General features: G+C 38.0%; 1 protein-coding gene across 1 annotated transcript in view; it reads right to left on the bottom strand.

Moving 5' to 3' along the window:
* Positions 1-2,524: 2,524 nt before the first annotated feature.
* The window catches only part of ADGRB3 (adhesion G protein-coupled receptor B3), a 626,535-nt gene continuing 611,421 nt past the window's right edge, over positions 2,525-17,638 (bottom strand). Inside the window, exons 31-32 of the mRNA XM_016195549.2 lie at positions 8,773-8,877; positions 2,525-3,320 (exon numbers count right to left, since the gene is read on the bottom strand). Of these exons, the coding sequence (XP_016051035.1) occupies positions 3,132-3,320; positions 8,773-8,877 (294 nt within the window). The 3' untranslated portion in view covers positions 2,525-3,131. The remainder of the gene's footprint in view (positions 3,321-8,772; positions 8,878-17,638) is intronic.

The following is a 17,638-nucleotide window of genomic DNA, read 5'->3' as shown; positions in this document are numbered from 1 at the left end:
CACTTGTCATTTGTTGACTTTTTGATGATAGCCTTTCTAACAGGTATCTCACTGTGGTTTTGATTTGCATTTCTCTGATGATTAGCAATGTTGAGCATCTTTTCATATGCCTGTTGACCATCTGTATGTCAAGCCCCCATTTCTTTAGGATAATTAATTCCTGCTTCATGGGGAGAAAAAGACAATAAAGGGTAATAAAAGCTTATTAATATTTAAATAATATTGTTACTCATTTCACATATCTATCTTGTATTTTTAATAAATTGTGAGCTACTTAAAATAGAGGCCCTGTAGTTCCCTAACGTATAAGTAAACACATAATAGTTGTTCCATAAACACTTTTAAATGTGTGACTTGTTATGAATGTATGACTGTGAGCAATACTAAAAAAATTCCACCAATAATTCAGCAAACATTTATTGTGTGAACATTACTGGGCTTGGTCCCTTAAGATACAAAAATGAACCAGACATGAATCCTGCCCTCCAGGCACTTACAGTCCACCAGAGGGTATCAGAAATGTGTATAAATAACAAGATAAATGATTTTAAAGGTCCTAAGAGAATTACAGATCAGTGTCATAAGAGTTCACAGCAGAAATTATTTCTAGCTTGGAAAAATTACATAAAACTTTGTGAAGATGAAATAATGAGGTGTACCTTAAAGCATAAGTAAAATTTGGATGTGGAGGAAGGGGAAGACTGTCCAGTTAGTTCAAGGGCACCAAGATCCTGGCAGGTCATAAGTGCAGGGGGCTCGGAGGAAACTGCCCAGGACTGTAAGGGTTCAGCTGCGACTCACCTTTGGTAGAGTATGTGTGAAAGGGCAGTGGAAACTGAAAGGAGTGGGCTAGAAGGGAGCGTCCTTAATGATCATAATTTTCATAATAATTGACCTGTATTTTTTCTTATAGATTAAATAACAAAAAATTCCACTACAAGTTGGCATCCTTCTTAGAGTAACCAAAAAATTCACCCTAACATTTTTAAGTATGTAATTTCTGGTTAGTTTTCATATATTAATCTAATATTGAGTTACTAGAAAAAAGAAAAATAGAAGTGAAAAAAATGTAAGATTTTGTTTTATGGTAGTAAATATTACAGTTTTACAAGAAATCGTAGTCTAATATATTAAATTTATGTTTTTTAAACATATGCTGATTGTGGGGTTTTCATCATGATTTTACAGTTTGGGATGGGGAACTGCATACATAGCTTTTGTTCATTCTACAGGTTATTGAGGTGGAGCTGAGCATTATGAATCTCTATATATGTATAGTATGTATATAAACAGACATACATATATTTGTATATCTATCTATAAAGATATAGATCTACAGATAGATAGATGACATAGATGGTTAGATAAAGAGCAATATACTAAATATTATTCCTATCAGTAGAAAGTATCTTATAAATTTAATAGGCATTTGATATTACAATTATATTATAATTAACATGAAGTTTATTTTATTGAAAAATCAGTCCTTAGTTATGGTATACTCTTTTTTTTTTTTGCATAATGATGTCCCTTTGATTTAAAAAATCTGATTAAAAATATAGTTTTAACATCTTTACATTGAGAACATTATAAGTATCTGAGAGTTGTTCAGCCTGAGCTGGGCTGTTTTTAAGGCTCTATCTTAGCGGCGCACTTGAGTGTTGAAGCACCTTTGCCTCCCGCCTCATGGCCTGAGGGTGGGGGTCCCCAAGGTCCTGGGTGGCAGGAGCAGCTCACTTGAGTTTCTGACAGACCACAGAAAACCATGCATCTTAGGTTTAATAAATTAATCTAAATAAGCACTCTAGGAATTCTGAAGACCCCCATCTCCTCTCCACTCCCTTTACTTCTCTCAGGCTGAAAAAACAAGGAAATTGTTGAAATCCTTCCCTGGAGTTTCTTCTGAGGGAGCGGCCCTATTATGGGGGGGGGGGGGCTTGACATGAGAGAGAGGATGCTAGCGACTGTCTTGCAGTCAGCTCACCTCAGACTCCCCACTTTTCAAACCAGAGAGAGATCATCCCAAGTACACCCACTCCCCCTTCCCTTCTGGAGAAGATGCAGGCTCCTTAAAACCCTGAATAAGTTCTCATTTCTGTATGCTATGAAGAACTGTAGTACAAGTAGTTTCTTTTGTGAAACATGCAGTGAACTTCATTATGCATAATAAACATTTTCCCTGTACTATTTTTTGTATGGTCACTTACTGTTTTCTACTAGTTGTCTTTTTTGCCACAAGATAGAACAAAACACATTTACGTAAGAGTGGGATGGCAGCGGCTCTCTGACAAGCCTCATTTACATGGTACATTTTTTCCACAGGGTGTTTGAGTAGAAAGTACAGAAACACTATACAAACCTACTGTTACATTTGAGAAAGCATTAGCCCCAAAGGAGTAATAACGGTATGCTATTAAAACCATGAATACATTTTCAGTATCTGTATTCAAAAAAAAGCTTATAAATATGTAAATTTCCATTCAACAAATCTAAAATAAAATGCACTAAAAAACTGATATGTAGACAAAAGTTTATTTACACCATACAACATTTTAAATATTTTATACACAGCTGCAGCAGAGAAAGCTACTCAGAGCTTTCTAGAGAAAACTGCAATAATAAAGATGTGAAATATATTATTCATATAAAAGTGAGATTATTACTTTATTGCATTTAAAGCAATGAAGAATGTAGCTCAACAAACATTCATTTAATGACAAAAACTTTGCTTTTATATTATAAAGTAAAAAGTGTAGTAATGGCCAAACAGACTGTTATAAACTTTAAAAACTGCATAAATATATACATTGTGCTTCATGGTGAAGTTTTTTGAAAACTAAACCATATGAAGCGGTTACAACATGAATCGTTGCTTGAGGTTTATCTATAAAGATTACCTTACAAATCCATTCCACGGGTACTTACAACACAGGATGGTCAGAACTGTACACCTGGTCCTCTCTCCACTAGCCTGACTGGGGAGAAGTTACCATATGCAAACACCACTGACATTTGGCACATGAAGGTCCTGACACAGGATGGTCACGCAGTCCAGGTCGAAATGTCAGGCTTCCCAAGTCTTAGTGTCAGTGCAATAAATTTTGTCTCCATCTCAGTCCATTTTGATTTTGTTAAACTTCTGTTTGAAAGTCACCCTCTTGCACATCCAGAGGCAAGTTCAGACACTTCTCCCACTCTGCTGGCCTCAGTTCCAAAGCGTCCTTTGCCTCTGTATCTAAGACATTGATTGTGGTGTAATGTTGGTATTCGCTGGGGTTTTTGAAAGTGTCCCACGGGCTCTTGTTTGGTGCTGGGTTTTCCTGTTGAGAAGAGAGGAGGAGAGAGTCATTTATTTGACGCCTAGGATTGCTGCTTGTTGAAGTTTCCAGGAGGACGGCGTGTTTGTAACCTTAATCCAGTTTATATGCTTCAGAGATGATTTCAAATTGTGGCCAGCTGCAGGAAGTGGTTTTGATTTCAGTTTTCTTTCATTGAGCAAACTGATGAACACTTTTTTTGAGTTGCCCTAAAATTTTCTAGCAATCCAAGGAAGTGAGTATTATGGGAGGCACAGTAGATGTTTTGTTTTAGGTACCTTGTGAAATGCCAGTGTGGCTATACATTCAGGTGGGAAGGAGCACTCAATTACTGCTGAGGTTACATGCAGAAAATTAAAGTATTTGCCAGAATCTTTGGTAGGGTAAACAAAATTTGAGGATATGTAATGGGGCATGTTATGTAATAATAAAAACAGTTACCCAAATTGGCCATATTTTAAAAAACTGAGTTTTTATCACTATCTTTGCTTAGTTTTTCAAGAAATTCTTTTTTAGTATATTAAAATGCTGCTATGTTTTTTTGGTGTTAGTTTTTTCCTGCTGTGCATTCCCCACAATTGTCTACATAATTGGGTGGCACATTAATTTCATAAAAATTATTTTTCTGTTCAAAGAGCACAGCTTTTTAGAAAATATATCCAGCAACATAAGGGTTAAAAAAACAACTGTCTACTAGCTACTATTGCTCCTTATGTTTCATAGTTTACACTCTTATTACCTAAGATTTCAGATCTGCCTAATTATGACTCTACCCAAACCTTCCATGTTGTAGGATATAGGTGCTCAATGAATATATGAGTAGACATCATTTGAGGTCTCTATAGCCTTAATATTTTGCTAAGATTTAGTGGTGAACTTGCTTTATTTTAAATAAGCATTGTTTAAAGATTTCTGTAGAATTTGAATGGGATGGACTAAGGTGAGAAACATCAAAGAACAAGGCGGCAACCGTGACTGAAAGCTCCTTAGAGAAAATTAAACTAAAACAACTATAGTTGCTGAATGTGTCCTTTACCCCCCTCCACCCCAAATTCTCGCCTTTGACTAAATATAATCAATTAGCAGAGGGGGAATCAAACAGGTACTTTAAATTATTATCTGCATTCCACTCAGTATATTAAAAATCATCCTAAAGTATGGGTAAGAAAAGAGACAACCTGTAGAAATACTCATCATAACTAGAAAATAAATTAAAAATCCTCAGTACAATAGATGCTTTCAGCATTTATTAGCCTTAGTCATGACAACAGATAAGAAAAAATAGCTAATAGTAAATCTTTAATAAAGAGTTCACCTGTACGATATGTACAGGGGATTCTGATTTCGTCTCATATCCTAAAGTCTCATGAACTCTTGCTTTTTTTCTCCCTCCTTGCCTCCCTCCCACCAATATTTATCAGCTGCTCTGCTGGGCATCATATTAGGCATCAGGGAAAATAAGGTGAAAAATCAAGTATGGAAAGCAGCATGACACATGGAGATCCAAGTCCCGGTCGCTCCATTTCAGATGAATGTGACCTTGAGCAATTTACTCACTTTCTCTGAATCTCAACTTTAACATTTATAAAACAGAGATAAGCTTTGTATTGCGGGCCAGGGGAGCTGGCAAAATGTGCAGATCTCATTACCTAGTTTGTGGGGTTACATAAAAAAAGTGCAACCGCCTAGCAAAACGCCTGGTATTTAATAATGCTCACAATATTGCAATCACTTATTATGAAGGTGTTTATAGTTAAATGGAGGTATAAAAATACAGATATATCTATAGCTATGGCCCAGGAAATGTGCTGTGGGAGTTTAGAGGAGGGTGGGGAGATGGCGTCTTTTTGTGGAAAGCACATAAACCTTTCTGAGAAGGGTGAAATTAGGCTGCCTTAAGGATGGGCTCGGTCATGAAGACATATGCGGGGCTGGATGGCTGAATAGTCATGCATATGAGGAGTAAAAATCCAGAGCGTGAAGATGGGACAACTCTGAGAACAGTGACCAATTTATTTTAGTTGAAGTAAAAAAGAACGGCAGAAGAAAACAGGCAGAAAGTGAATGAGGGGCTTCATATACCAGGCCAGTAAATTTGGGATTTATTTTGTAGGCAATGGAAAATGGTCAAATGTTTGGGGGCACTACAGTGACCTGAATCATCCATCATCAATTGAAACGTTCACTAGTGTGAACTGTGCCAATCAAGCCACAGACTGGATTTCTCTCTCTCTTAGGCAAGAGCTGTGTCTAAACAAGCTTTCTGAGAATCCTTAGTTTGACAAAGTTCAATCCTAAAAGGGTTCCTGATATGTAAACTGTTAGTTCATTTGCTTTAAAAGTAGGGGTTTCATTATGTTAGGAACAGGAATGATTTTCCTTTTATAGTTTGAAGATCAAGCACCGTGGGTACGTGAACTAAATGGCCAATTTTAAACTTCGTCAGAACGTCTGGATTCTAATTTCAAAGAGTATTATTGCCAGTACATGACTGACAGAATTTCTGAGAGGTTCTATTAGTGGGTAATAAATTAAGGTTGGCTTTCATGTTCATCTCCTCTGGCATCTCATGGCACTCCCAGCTGAACTGTGGTCCTCACTACTGTTGACAAATGTGTGGACACCCTTAGGTGAGAGGCCCATGCTTTAGTGCTGAAGAGCTACTGCACCCAGCAGCAATCTGAGCGGGTCGGCGTTGGGACGGTGGCCGCAAGCTACCGATCTTCCTGAATGGTTGGGTGTGCCAAGAGTGGAGCTTACAGGCTCTTATGGAAAGGTGTAACATTTGCAATGGTTCAAGTGAACGAGTGATAAACTGTGGAAGAGCCCAAAGAGATCACTGAATCTGAGAGCCATAGGGGCAGGAAGGCTTCAATGGAGGCCACAATCTTATAAAATTCAATCCGTTAGTAGAACTTCTTGAATTTATGCAGCTGTTTTTTTATTTTTTTGAGATCAAGTACAGACTAGAGAAGATGCAGTCAAACTGAAAACGTGTGCGAAAAAGGCCTAATGCATTATAAATTCAATATAAGTCTACATGCATGAAGCTCAGAAAAGGCTAATGTGGTCTTAGGGCTGTATAGAAGACACAGAATGTTAGCTGAACTTGAGAACTCAGAGCCACTGAAAACAGCAGAGCTGTCTGAGCGTTTCCCTAAACTCATGGGCCCAGGGGCAGGCTGGCTGTCACCTGCAGCCTCTACCCTCTACTCTTTTCCTTTCTTCTACCAACCTACCAATATTGAATATTGGGGACAAAGTGAAAAGGGATATGTTTATTCTATATTCTAAAAAAAAAAACTTAGAGACGCTCCTTGGGGAAAAGAGATCTTGGTGGAGAATAGTGTGAGAGACACGCTCAAAGTAAAAGGGTTCTTTTAACACCTTTTCTTCGTAGTGTGATTTCAATGTTGTTGTGCCTCAAAGCAGAGAAATGGCCTAAATGGTTTTTTGGTTTGCCTTTGAGTCCCCAAATTCTACATAATTACCATCATTTGCAGTGCTAGGCAGGTGTTGTGAGGTAGTCTCCAAAAAAAAAAAAAAGGAAAAATAATTTGAGATTTTTTTGGGAAAATGTCTTTCTCTGCCTAATTATGCAATTTCTCATTAGCAGTACACCACTATGAATTATATGACTGAATTAATGATAATGGACTCACATACATGTGCATTATTAATCAAAACTGAATAAGAAACTTTTTTTCTGCTCTCAGATATTTAGGATAACAGTCAAGCAGCAGTGACAACTTCTACCTCCCAGACGATACTTATAAATCTTTTCTAGAAACGACTTACTGCTACAGAAGTGTGGTGTAATTAGTAGAGTGTTTTGGTTGTCAGGAAACTGCGATACAGATATTTGTGCCATTAATGATTTAATAGCCAGACCATACAACAAGGGGGAATTACAATCATATTATAGCAGCCAGCCAGCTGTATCCATTGCATAACCCTTTCAGATTTGTAAACATAACCGTCTCCTTTATTTTAAACAGAGTTTCTTCCATTTATTTCAATGTTAGCTTTCAATATTCCAAAATGAGTAGCTAATGTGCTTGGGTCTAATCTCAATGATGCAATTCTCATTTGCCTGCTAATGAAAAATTGACAACTTAAGTGTAGGGAGTGGTTCTTTCTCATCTCCAAACATTAAGTGCCTTCTATATGCCTAGCTCTGTGTTGGTGATCACATATAATGCAGGATTCCTGCTGTAAGGAGGAAAATAGATATATACCTTAACTACTTACAGACCAATTAAGTGCCAAAGTGTATAGTATTTCTTATAACCATCATTTAACAAACACAGATTCAACTATCATAGACATGTAATAAATTAAGAACAGCCCTCTACTGATAACTTACTAAGACCAGCACTGTACTAGTACTGAGAGGAACACAAGAAAAACATAAAGATACATAAATTCTTGCTCTTGATAAGTTAAGGTTACTAATTAGGAAGCTGAGACTAAGACTCATAATACACATATACAAGGTGATCAAACACCATGGATCTTAGAGCGATAGAGGGATTTATCTCAGAACCCCAGATGTTGGGAGGAGGTCCATCCAAGGATGGCAGAGGTTCAGGAAAAGAAAGAGCACCGCATTTGGAGTGAAGACTGGTGTTAAGTGGCAATTTTAGCTTCTTACCCTCTCAAGTGCCCTCACAGCTTTGGAAAGTGCTGTGAGGCACAAAAGAAGCATATATTAATTACTGTTTTCTGTGCTCAACTTAAGAGAAAATTGAACTTTAGAAACTGATCTGGGTAACTTGCTCAAGATCAGGTAGTTCTTGGTTGAGCTTCTTACTAGTAGACTGATTTCTAGACTTCTGGTCCAGTGCCTTCGCAAATATGCAGCCTTCTCTGGAGCTCTGACTATGCCATGCGCATATTAACCACACAATATCATCTTATTGGTGAGGGCAGATGCTAGGATGGCAGCAGTGTGAATGAATGAGAAGCGAATGGTCACATCAACAGTCAAAGCCCTCAGTGTTGATGTGTATCCCAAATCTCCCGGAGATAAAATCTACCACTCTGATTTCAGGTGACATGTATTGAGTTGTATATATAAAATTTACATTTTATAACCTTAAAATGCCAGCCCCTGAAAAGTTTTCCATTTTCTTAGTTATTTGGACATTTGAATTAATTTTTAACTCTGATAAAAAGGCTAGGTGAAGCCAACACACATTTTTGATATGTAACTAATTTCAATTCAAGCTTATAAATGAGAACATTTGAAATATGAATAAAAATGTTCCAAGATTCGGTCATTCCTAATTTGCCTATTAGCACATTTCAAAGTACATTTTGGGGGGGTTATTTTTTCCTACATATGCTAGTCTTGTTCCCAAGACAAATGGGAGCTCCTGGAGGGCAGGGATAACCGCTAATGTGACACATTATTAGCATGGCATCAGGCACTGATGAAGCAAAGCGTACTCACCATACTGCTTGTATTTGGTATATCCCGAAATCTGTCCAAAGTTTGAAATTTCTGATTTAGTTCCTGAAACAGTTCCATATGCCTCTTCCTTGTATGCATGACCTTCTGCAAAAGAGAAGAGGATGGTTCTCATTTCTATTTTGATTTATGCATTAAAAAAGAAATTTAATATATTTGCCTCACTAATAAGGGACATTAAGTTTGGCAGAAACCAGGAAGTCCCAAAAGGTGCTACAATTACAAATGAGTTGCACCAGATCCTTGTCTTATAGTCAGCACTCCTTAAACATGAAAAATTGGCTTTTTCTTCTTCTTACAAGATTACCAAAAATAGGTTTCTCTTGTGGGGGCATTAAAAATGTAGCAGTCATTCCTGTGTAAGATTTTCATCATTTAGAGTTAAAACTGTTTTACAAAAAATCGTTACAATATGAAAAAAATGTTTTAAAATTTGGACTTGTAAAGCACACGAGTCCCTCAATGTTTGCCATGGGAAATATTACTTTTTTATGTTTTATTTCTATAAACACTAAAATCCTAGCTGACTGTACTAAAGGGGGAAAAGAATCCCAGGCCCTGCCATTTAAGGCTGACTCAAAGCACTGAAGTGTCTGAAATATAGGCAAGATCTAAAATCTTATACTTTCTGTGTGAATACTGATTGAGCTTCGCACAAAGAAAATCTGACCCATAGGTTTCATATATTTGCTCATGAGATGGTACTGAATCTTAACAATTAGGATTCAGAGCATAAATTGTGTGGTTGAAGAGTTCCTAAAATCACAGACACAAATACAGGGGTGGGCAAAAGTAGGATTACAGTTGTAATACAAGTAAATAATACAAGAGTAAACTCTGGCCCTGGCTGGTTTGGCTCAGTGGTTAGAGTCGGCCCGCAGACTGGAAGGGTCCCAGGTTCGACTCCAGCCAAGGGCCCGTATCTCGGTTGCAGGCTAGATCCCCGGCCTGGGTTGGGGCACATGCAGCAGGCAACCAGTCTGTGTGTGTCTCTTACATTGATGTTCCTCTCTCTCTCTCCCCCTTCCACTATCTCTGAAAAGCAATGGAAAAAATATCCTTGGGTGAGGGTAAATAAAACAAAGACTAAACTCTGCTTCATGTACTCACAACTATAAACTTACTTTTGCCCACCCCCGTATATTCATACTCATCTCTGCTTATAGCCTTTCCTTACTTCACATTAGCTCAACAAAAATGACCTTGGGGTAACATGGGCTGAATCTTTTTCCATTATGTAGGATTTAAAAGAGCACACACAAAGAAAAGTAAGATAATAAATTCCCTATATTTACCACTGTTATTTTAAAGGAGAAAATACTTTCCTCAATTTTCACAAGTTAAAAATAAAGAGAAAAATACAGTATTTTGGTGATCCTCTAAGACTATCTTCATGTTTGTGTAAGATTTTATAGTATTTTTAAACATGTGCTTCATAACTTACTATTTCCTCATGTATATTGCATAGGTATATTATGTTCATGACTATGCTAAAATTTGAACTTTTGTCTGTTTTAATTACCAAATATTTTCAAAAGTAAGAATTTGTTTCGAAAAAGAAATATATCTGTGGGGGAAGATCTATAATGCCCAGCTGGTCGGAGTGTCGTTCCATTCCCGGCCAGGGCGTATAGGAGAGGCAACTGATTGATATTTCTCTCTCCCTCTCCCTAACCCTCCCTCTAAAATCAATAAAAGCGTATCTCTGGATGAAGATTTTTTTTTTAAAAAAAAGCCTTATTCTCTTTTATGTCAATTTAAATTTCCTATATTTATTGGATCTGTGTCTAGATAACACTTTGCTTTAGCCAATTTCTTCTTTTTATTAGTTTACTTTCATTTGAGACAATTCTGCCATTTTAAGTCTTGCTGCAACTAAATTAGTTTCATCTCTACTCCTCTTAGCTCTAGGAACTGGTGTTGACAAATCCGGTGGTTGAGGATGCAACGTGGCAACATTACTCATGATGGGGACATGAAACATAGGAAGCAATTACAGAGTGATTAACTTCCCATCAGTTTTGGGGAGAGTACAGGAAACAGATTTGCAGGATTTACAGGGAAACACCAGGCAAACATAATTTGACTAGTGATAGCTGATAGAGATTTATGAGAGGAAAGATTTGCATAAGCAACTCAATGCAGGGATTTTGAGGACCACATAGCTGGCAAATATATTGTAGTACTTTCTATCCTTGGGGAGGCAGATAACCCCATTCATTATCAGGTCCCAAGACACTGATTAAAATATGGATTTGTGGGCAAGGAATACCTTTTCTGAAAACAATAGAGTAGTCAGGATACTTATGACTGGCTCTGCTTTACAAATAGTATTTTTCATGACAATGACTCTTACTATGTAGTTATTTTCTGCTAGGGTGCAGTAGGAGTGATGCCACACAACTGACATTTCTCTATAGGTATTTCATTCTGTCAGATAATACACCACATGCTGTGCAAAACCTGGCAGAGTTCCTGCCCTCTTATAGCTTGAGGTGTAATGGAGAACATAGGCATTAATCCCATAACAACTCAAATACACATAAAATTAGAACTGTGATAAGGCAAACAAATGGCGGTGTTAGGAGAGTAAATGATAGGGGAATTTGCTGAGGGCAATTCAAGTGAGACAGATTCCTACATTTAATGTTTTCAAGTTCTCCCTGCATTTTGTCTGTTTTCTTTCTTCTATTTTCTGAAATTCAGTGAATTTCTGGTACAATTTTTATCTTATGACTGAATTCCCTTCCCTCAAAGAGCTCATTGTCTTCTAAGAGAGTTGATATTATTAGCACAGCTCCCCCGTGTTAAGGTGGGCATGCGATTTTGTCTGTGCAGTCTCCTTTTATCTTTCATCATATGAGAGGATCCTCACTTTGCACTGAGGAGCTATCCCTTCCCATGGTGTTGAAAATGTGAATAAATACCTGTACCATCCCTTGGCCAAGAGGTGAATTTTTTTTTTCATATTCTTCCAACAAAGTTCTCTTTTGTATGTTAGTTAAATATACTCTCTGTCTCTTGCAACCAAATATCTCTGTTGGATAAAGCATGTTTAATGAATTAAAGGCTCAAATATGTCTCATAGAAATGAGATACATTAACAGTCTGGAGTTTTTATGACCGTATTCTGATTGAAGGGATTTGAGAAATTGGATTGCTAGGATTGGTCTGCTGTATGTGGCAGACACGGATGTTAGATAACCATAAAGTATTTTGCAGTATTCTACATGGGTTCATGAAAGCTACTCTGAATAATAAAGCTCAAGCACCCTGAAATTAATGTAGAAACAAATAAAAAACATGGATGCTGAAATCTGGGGCCTTTCCTACCTAAAAAACACTAATTGCTAATACATCCTCTCGTGCCAGATCATTTTAACTTGAAATCTCCACTTTGGTGCAGCCAGAAATCACCATAGCAATGATGGCCTGGTGGTTCTGACAGAAGTACCACATTGGAGCTGCCCATCAACAGCTCATGTATCTGTCCGGGGCGGTTTGATTTTCCAAGCATGACTCCTTTCTGTGCACAAACTCAAGTGCATCTTTCAGCTTTTTTAGTGGGGAAGTTTCCAGTGACAAGAAAGCTAGCAACAACACAACAAATACTGGAGGGTAAAAACTTGGCTGTGGCTTTAGTTTTAACAAGGGTTTTCCCTTATTTGCTTCTCTGAATAATTAGCTGTTTGTAGCACTCATGCTTTTGATGGTCTTGACCACCTAATCAGAAGTCCACATGCTTATGAATCTTACTGGTCCATTTTAATGGCTGCTTTTGGGTTTATCTGTTTAACTTTTTCTTTCTTCCGTGACTTAAACATCCTGTGTCCCAAAGAAATTGACTTCTGCGAAAAACTCAATTTTGAACTCAGTTTTCTAAAACTTTGTAATGATAAAATTGTAACTCATATGGATTTTATTTCATTTTCCTTTAGTTACAATGCCTGTCAAATGTTATAGGCATCTTTTGTCATAGAGATAAAGGCTTGGTAATGCTCCCTTCCACTCAGATTATTGTCACTCAACTTTTTTTGAAGCTGTGTATAAACCCACATCCTAACTGCACGAAAATATTGTCTCATGAATAGCTTGCTTCTTTGTAGCCTTCTGATTACTGATTTTAGAGAAAAATGATAAATTATAATGTATTTTCATGGAATTTTAGTTGTTTGAAGGAAAAATTAGGATGTAAACAACCTGTACGTCTCTAGCACCTACTATATCGCAGCCAATCTCCTAGAGTAAATACTTGGGACACACCACATCTAAGAGCTCTAGGTCTGGACAAGCTTGGCTTTAGGTCTCATTCCGTCACCTTCAAGTCCTATCTTCCTTCTGTCCCAGTTTCAGTTGTCAGAATAACCTTGCAGGGCTGTTTTGAAGATTTAAAAAGGGATACACGTCACTTATCGGTGGAGCGCACAGATAAGAGCCACTTAAGAAATGGTAGCCATTATCAATCTTTCTTAATCCTCACAAGGACCCTGGGAGATAGCAGGTATTGTCTCATTTTACTCATTAGGACACTGGAGCTCAAGGGGCTAAGCAAAGCTCCCAGGCTCACACAGGTGGTGAGAGAGCTAAAATCCATTCTGAATCCACTGCCAGCTCTCCTTGCATGCTGCTCTCTTCGATGCGTCCTGTAGATTCGGGGAGCACCCCCCTTTAGACTCTTCAAGTTTGTGATGATGCCTATTCAGGTGGAAAAGCAGATGAAACAGTCTAGGGTGGGTTAGGTGCCCTTTGCAGTGAGCCCGTAAACTCTGTGGGTCTTGATCACCCTGCAACTGTCCCAAAGGTCTGCATTTATCTTTCGAAAGGCCGGTCTCCCCGTCTTTTCTCTGAACACTTCCTGGGCAGTGACTCTGTGTCCCTGACACCTAGCACAGTTTGGCATTCAGCAGGTGACGGATAAGTGTGTATGGAATAAATTAAATGAACGAGATTGGACAGGCACATAGACCAGGGAAGATGCCTGTCACACGGAAGGACATCATCACTGAAGAGGCCTCCCCACGGGAAGGAAGGCTCCTTTAGTTGGCCCCCGGCGGGAACCCTGCCTTCTTCCCCTTCTGATCCTATCGTACTCCCTTGTCCATACCAGTGGCCCCTAAAGGGCCTGTAGTTTGATACAAATGGTTTAGAAGTTCTCTCTTCTAAATTCAAAAATGTGAATCAAGAGTTGGGATTTCTTTTAAGTCTGAATTACAAATAAGATAGGCATTACTATACACAGAAACTGTTAGAAGAAGTTGGAGAATCTTCTGACTGTAAACTCGAGATTATGGGGCCTGGAAGTCATGTGCTAATAGGAATTAGAAACCACTTTGCCTGAATTACCTTTTCCAGCCTTAGTTGTTTATATGCCTCTATTGCCGCTGTCCATGTTTACTATTCTAAACCTGTGGTTATTTTTATTCTTGACTGCTTTACATACAAGGCTTCCCTCCAGAGGGGGCAGTTGAATACTAGGCTGAAATGAATGTCAAAACTCATGTTAAGGAAGCAACACACATTGCAGAAATTTAGCTTGATTTTTAAAGCTGAGAATGGGAACAGAATGTTTTATGTACCTTTCCTTGGTCAGAGTCCCAATGTATCCATAAGACAGAGCCTGTAGTCACTTGAACTGCCTGACATTATGGGATCATTTGTTTCAAATATGTTTCTACTTGAGTAAATATATAGTACCCAGGGCTTAAAAGAAACTAGACAAAGGATCTGAAAAAAACTGAATAAGGAATGAATATATATACACATATGTGTGTGTATAGTCACTGTCACTCAGTAGTATACTTGGCTACAAATAATTTTGCAGTTTTTTAAATTTAGTAATATAGAAGAGACCAATGTAGCACAGGACTGCATTGCTTAAACCTTTCCTTCAGAAAGTGCGCTGATTGCCTAACAGTGCATTTACTGCTGGGGGTCAGGGACAAAGCAGGAAGGAGTCTGTTATGAAGATGTTTCTTAGGACTCACGCTTTATATTTAGAAATTAACATACATTTTACCTTCTGTGTCAGCAATTTTCAACCCGTGTGCTATCCCTTAGACTGTCAAATAAAAACAATAACAGCCAACACAACAATAGCCATCTGGTGTGACTGAATCAAAATTATACCTATCTTTTTTTTCAGATTGGCAAAAAATATATTTTTATATTTTTCGGTGTGCCCCAGAATTTTAGTAATTAGTTTACGTGCGCCATGAGATGAAAAAGGTTGAAAACCTGCCCTACGTCATAGTTTAGCTGTGTTCATAGTGATATAAAATAACAAAATATATTTTATCTTACTTGAATTTTTACTGAACGATTTTGGGAAATATAGTCAAGTCCTCACAAAGATTATCCTGGATCTGTGCCGCCTTGTGCCCTCCTCTGTTCACTTTCATCTCTCCCTAGTTTGAGGAGTGAAATGGGTACAAGATATGTGGGGCTCACTAGGAACTTCACAAATACATTCTAAGGTGTTTATAAGAGGCTACATGGTTCCCATGGAAGAATATGACAATATTTATCAACATGTCTTTGCAAGAGAAGATAGACAATAAATACTTCTCTGTCCATGGAATGGAAAATAATGTCCATTACAGCTTCAGAATGGATGTTTGTAATTACATTGCTAAGAATTCCCCGAGCTTTGCCTTCAGCCTTGATAGAAAATTTAAACTGCCTAATATTTCTGATTTAACACCATTAGGCATCCTAATCCCTATAGTATTAAAATGCCCCTCATGCTAATGAGGTGTCTCCTTAATTTCCCTGGATCTGTGGATGGTACTAGTAGAAACCCCGGCTCAGGCCTGCAGAGTCAAGGACCAAATTCCACAGATCCTGACCCTTCAGTGTCCCTTCATCCCCTTCTTATCCTGTCACTTCTAGGACGTGGACCCTCATTATTTCTTCCCTGGACTAGTCACTTTCTAATTTGTATTTCAGCTTCCACATGCCCCCTATTCCAACCTCTCCTTCCTTTACTGCCATATCCATCCTCCCAAAGTCCAGATCATAGCAAATCACTCCTCACTGAGAAACAAAAGTACAGCAGAGAAGCCCTAGCGGCTTTTAGTAACAAATCAGGTAAAATTTCCTCCCTTGGGGTAACAACTCTTTACTGTATGGTTTCTAAATTACCTCTTCTGTCTAGTCTTTTCTTGCATAGGTCCCATGTTTCAGTGCAGTTTGACTTCAACATGCCATCAGGCCTTAGCCAACCTCCATGCCTTGCCCTCCTCCTGGACTTTCTATCTGCCATTCACCTCCTCGAGTTACATATGTGGATATCTTTGAGGTGTCACCTCCACAGCTGTCAATCCATATACTAGTTTCTACCAGAGTTTAGATACAGTTTTTGAGAACTTTCTATTAAAGCAAACTGGATTTTAAAATTCAAATTTTTCATCATTCATTCAACAACAAAAAAAGATTGAATGTTTACTATATACCAGATCTCTGCTTGGAGCTGGGAATACACATCCAGTAAGCGGTTTGGTCACAGAATACAGGAATATCACTGTAGTATTTTTTGTATACTTTCCAGGTAGCAAGAATCAGTGTTCTACCGTTTTATGACTAGTCAATACTTTGCTCTGTTTATTCCAAGAATGCACTGTTGTCTTAGAGATGGATGCATGGAAGGGCCTTTTCTCAGGTATAGCGCTTACTAGCCACCGAGTTTTATTGGCATATGAGTTGTATTATCCTATGTAGACTCTGGGGAATGTGTGAGGCTTAGAGTCTGAAGGGAAAATGGTTTCAGGAGTCCAGGAGGCAAAGTGTGTTTGTCAGTGACAAAATGCCTAAGCTGGCCATTGTGTGGTAAAGCTTATGGGGTGGTGGTGGGGAGCTATCAGGAAGCTTACATAAATTTGATTTATGTGGCCTGCAATAAAAGGGGAAGAGGGTAACCTGGAGTCTTCCTCAGGACCGTCCACAAAGTATAAATAGATTATATCAAAATTCATCAGCAATTACAATTTTTGAGAGACCTGCCACAGAACTGCAGTTGCAATACTGACTAAGGGACATAGTACTGAATGATTTGTAAAGCAATAGCTCAAAGTTATTTCCCCCCAAATTTTGATGCCTATTGCAATCATGCAATAACTGTAAGAGCTAAAAATGATACCCAGGGTTATTGTGTTGTAACATTTTTCAATTATCAATATGTTTTGAAAATACCATGGCTATGTTGGAATACTAAGCACAGAACACAGTATCAGCTTAAGGAATCGGCTACCAGTTGCCATAGAGAATATACAAAAAGAGGAACAGTTTTTCTAATGCTCCAAATGACACAGGATGATTATATCTCTTTTCAGTGTTTGGCTGGTTGCAGTGAGGCTTAATTTTTGATCTAGGTTTTTACTATATTTTGTCACTGATGCCAACGGGCTAATTCCCACCTCCTTGCCTTTGTACTAACCTAACAACTTACTGCTTTTACCAAAATGCACATATAGTATGATCTTCTATTTTTGGCTATCTGAAGAATGGGGGGGGGGGGGCACCACTAAAATATCTATCCTTTTAAAAGCACTGAAGAACCTAAACGTGCAGATTGCTGAATATATTCTCTTTGAATTTATAGTCTTGATCCTTTTGCCCTAAAAACTTAGGATATAATAAAATATTTATCCCATGCCAGGTGGTTACAATTGAGCCACTCGCATCAGGACTAACCGCCACATGATCATGGAGGCCACATTCTTTATCACTACTTTGCATCCTCTACAAATACTACTGAACTATTACTGAGAAAGACCTATATTTCTTAGACTCCTTTGTTCAGCATTACAGTAAATAAAAACAATTAAGTCTCACTTTTAATACCTGATATATA

This window comes from Miniopterus natalensis, chromosome 5 (genome assembly GCF_054644295.1).
Source record: "Miniopterus natalensis isolate mMinNat1 chromosome 5, mMinNat1.hap1, whole genome shotgun sequence".
NCBI lineage: Eukaryota > Metazoa > Chordata > Mammalia > Chiroptera > Miniopteridae > Miniopterus > Miniopterus natalensis.
Note: the sequence above shows the minus strand (reverse complement) of the source record. Positions and strands in the feature narration are given on the sequence as shown.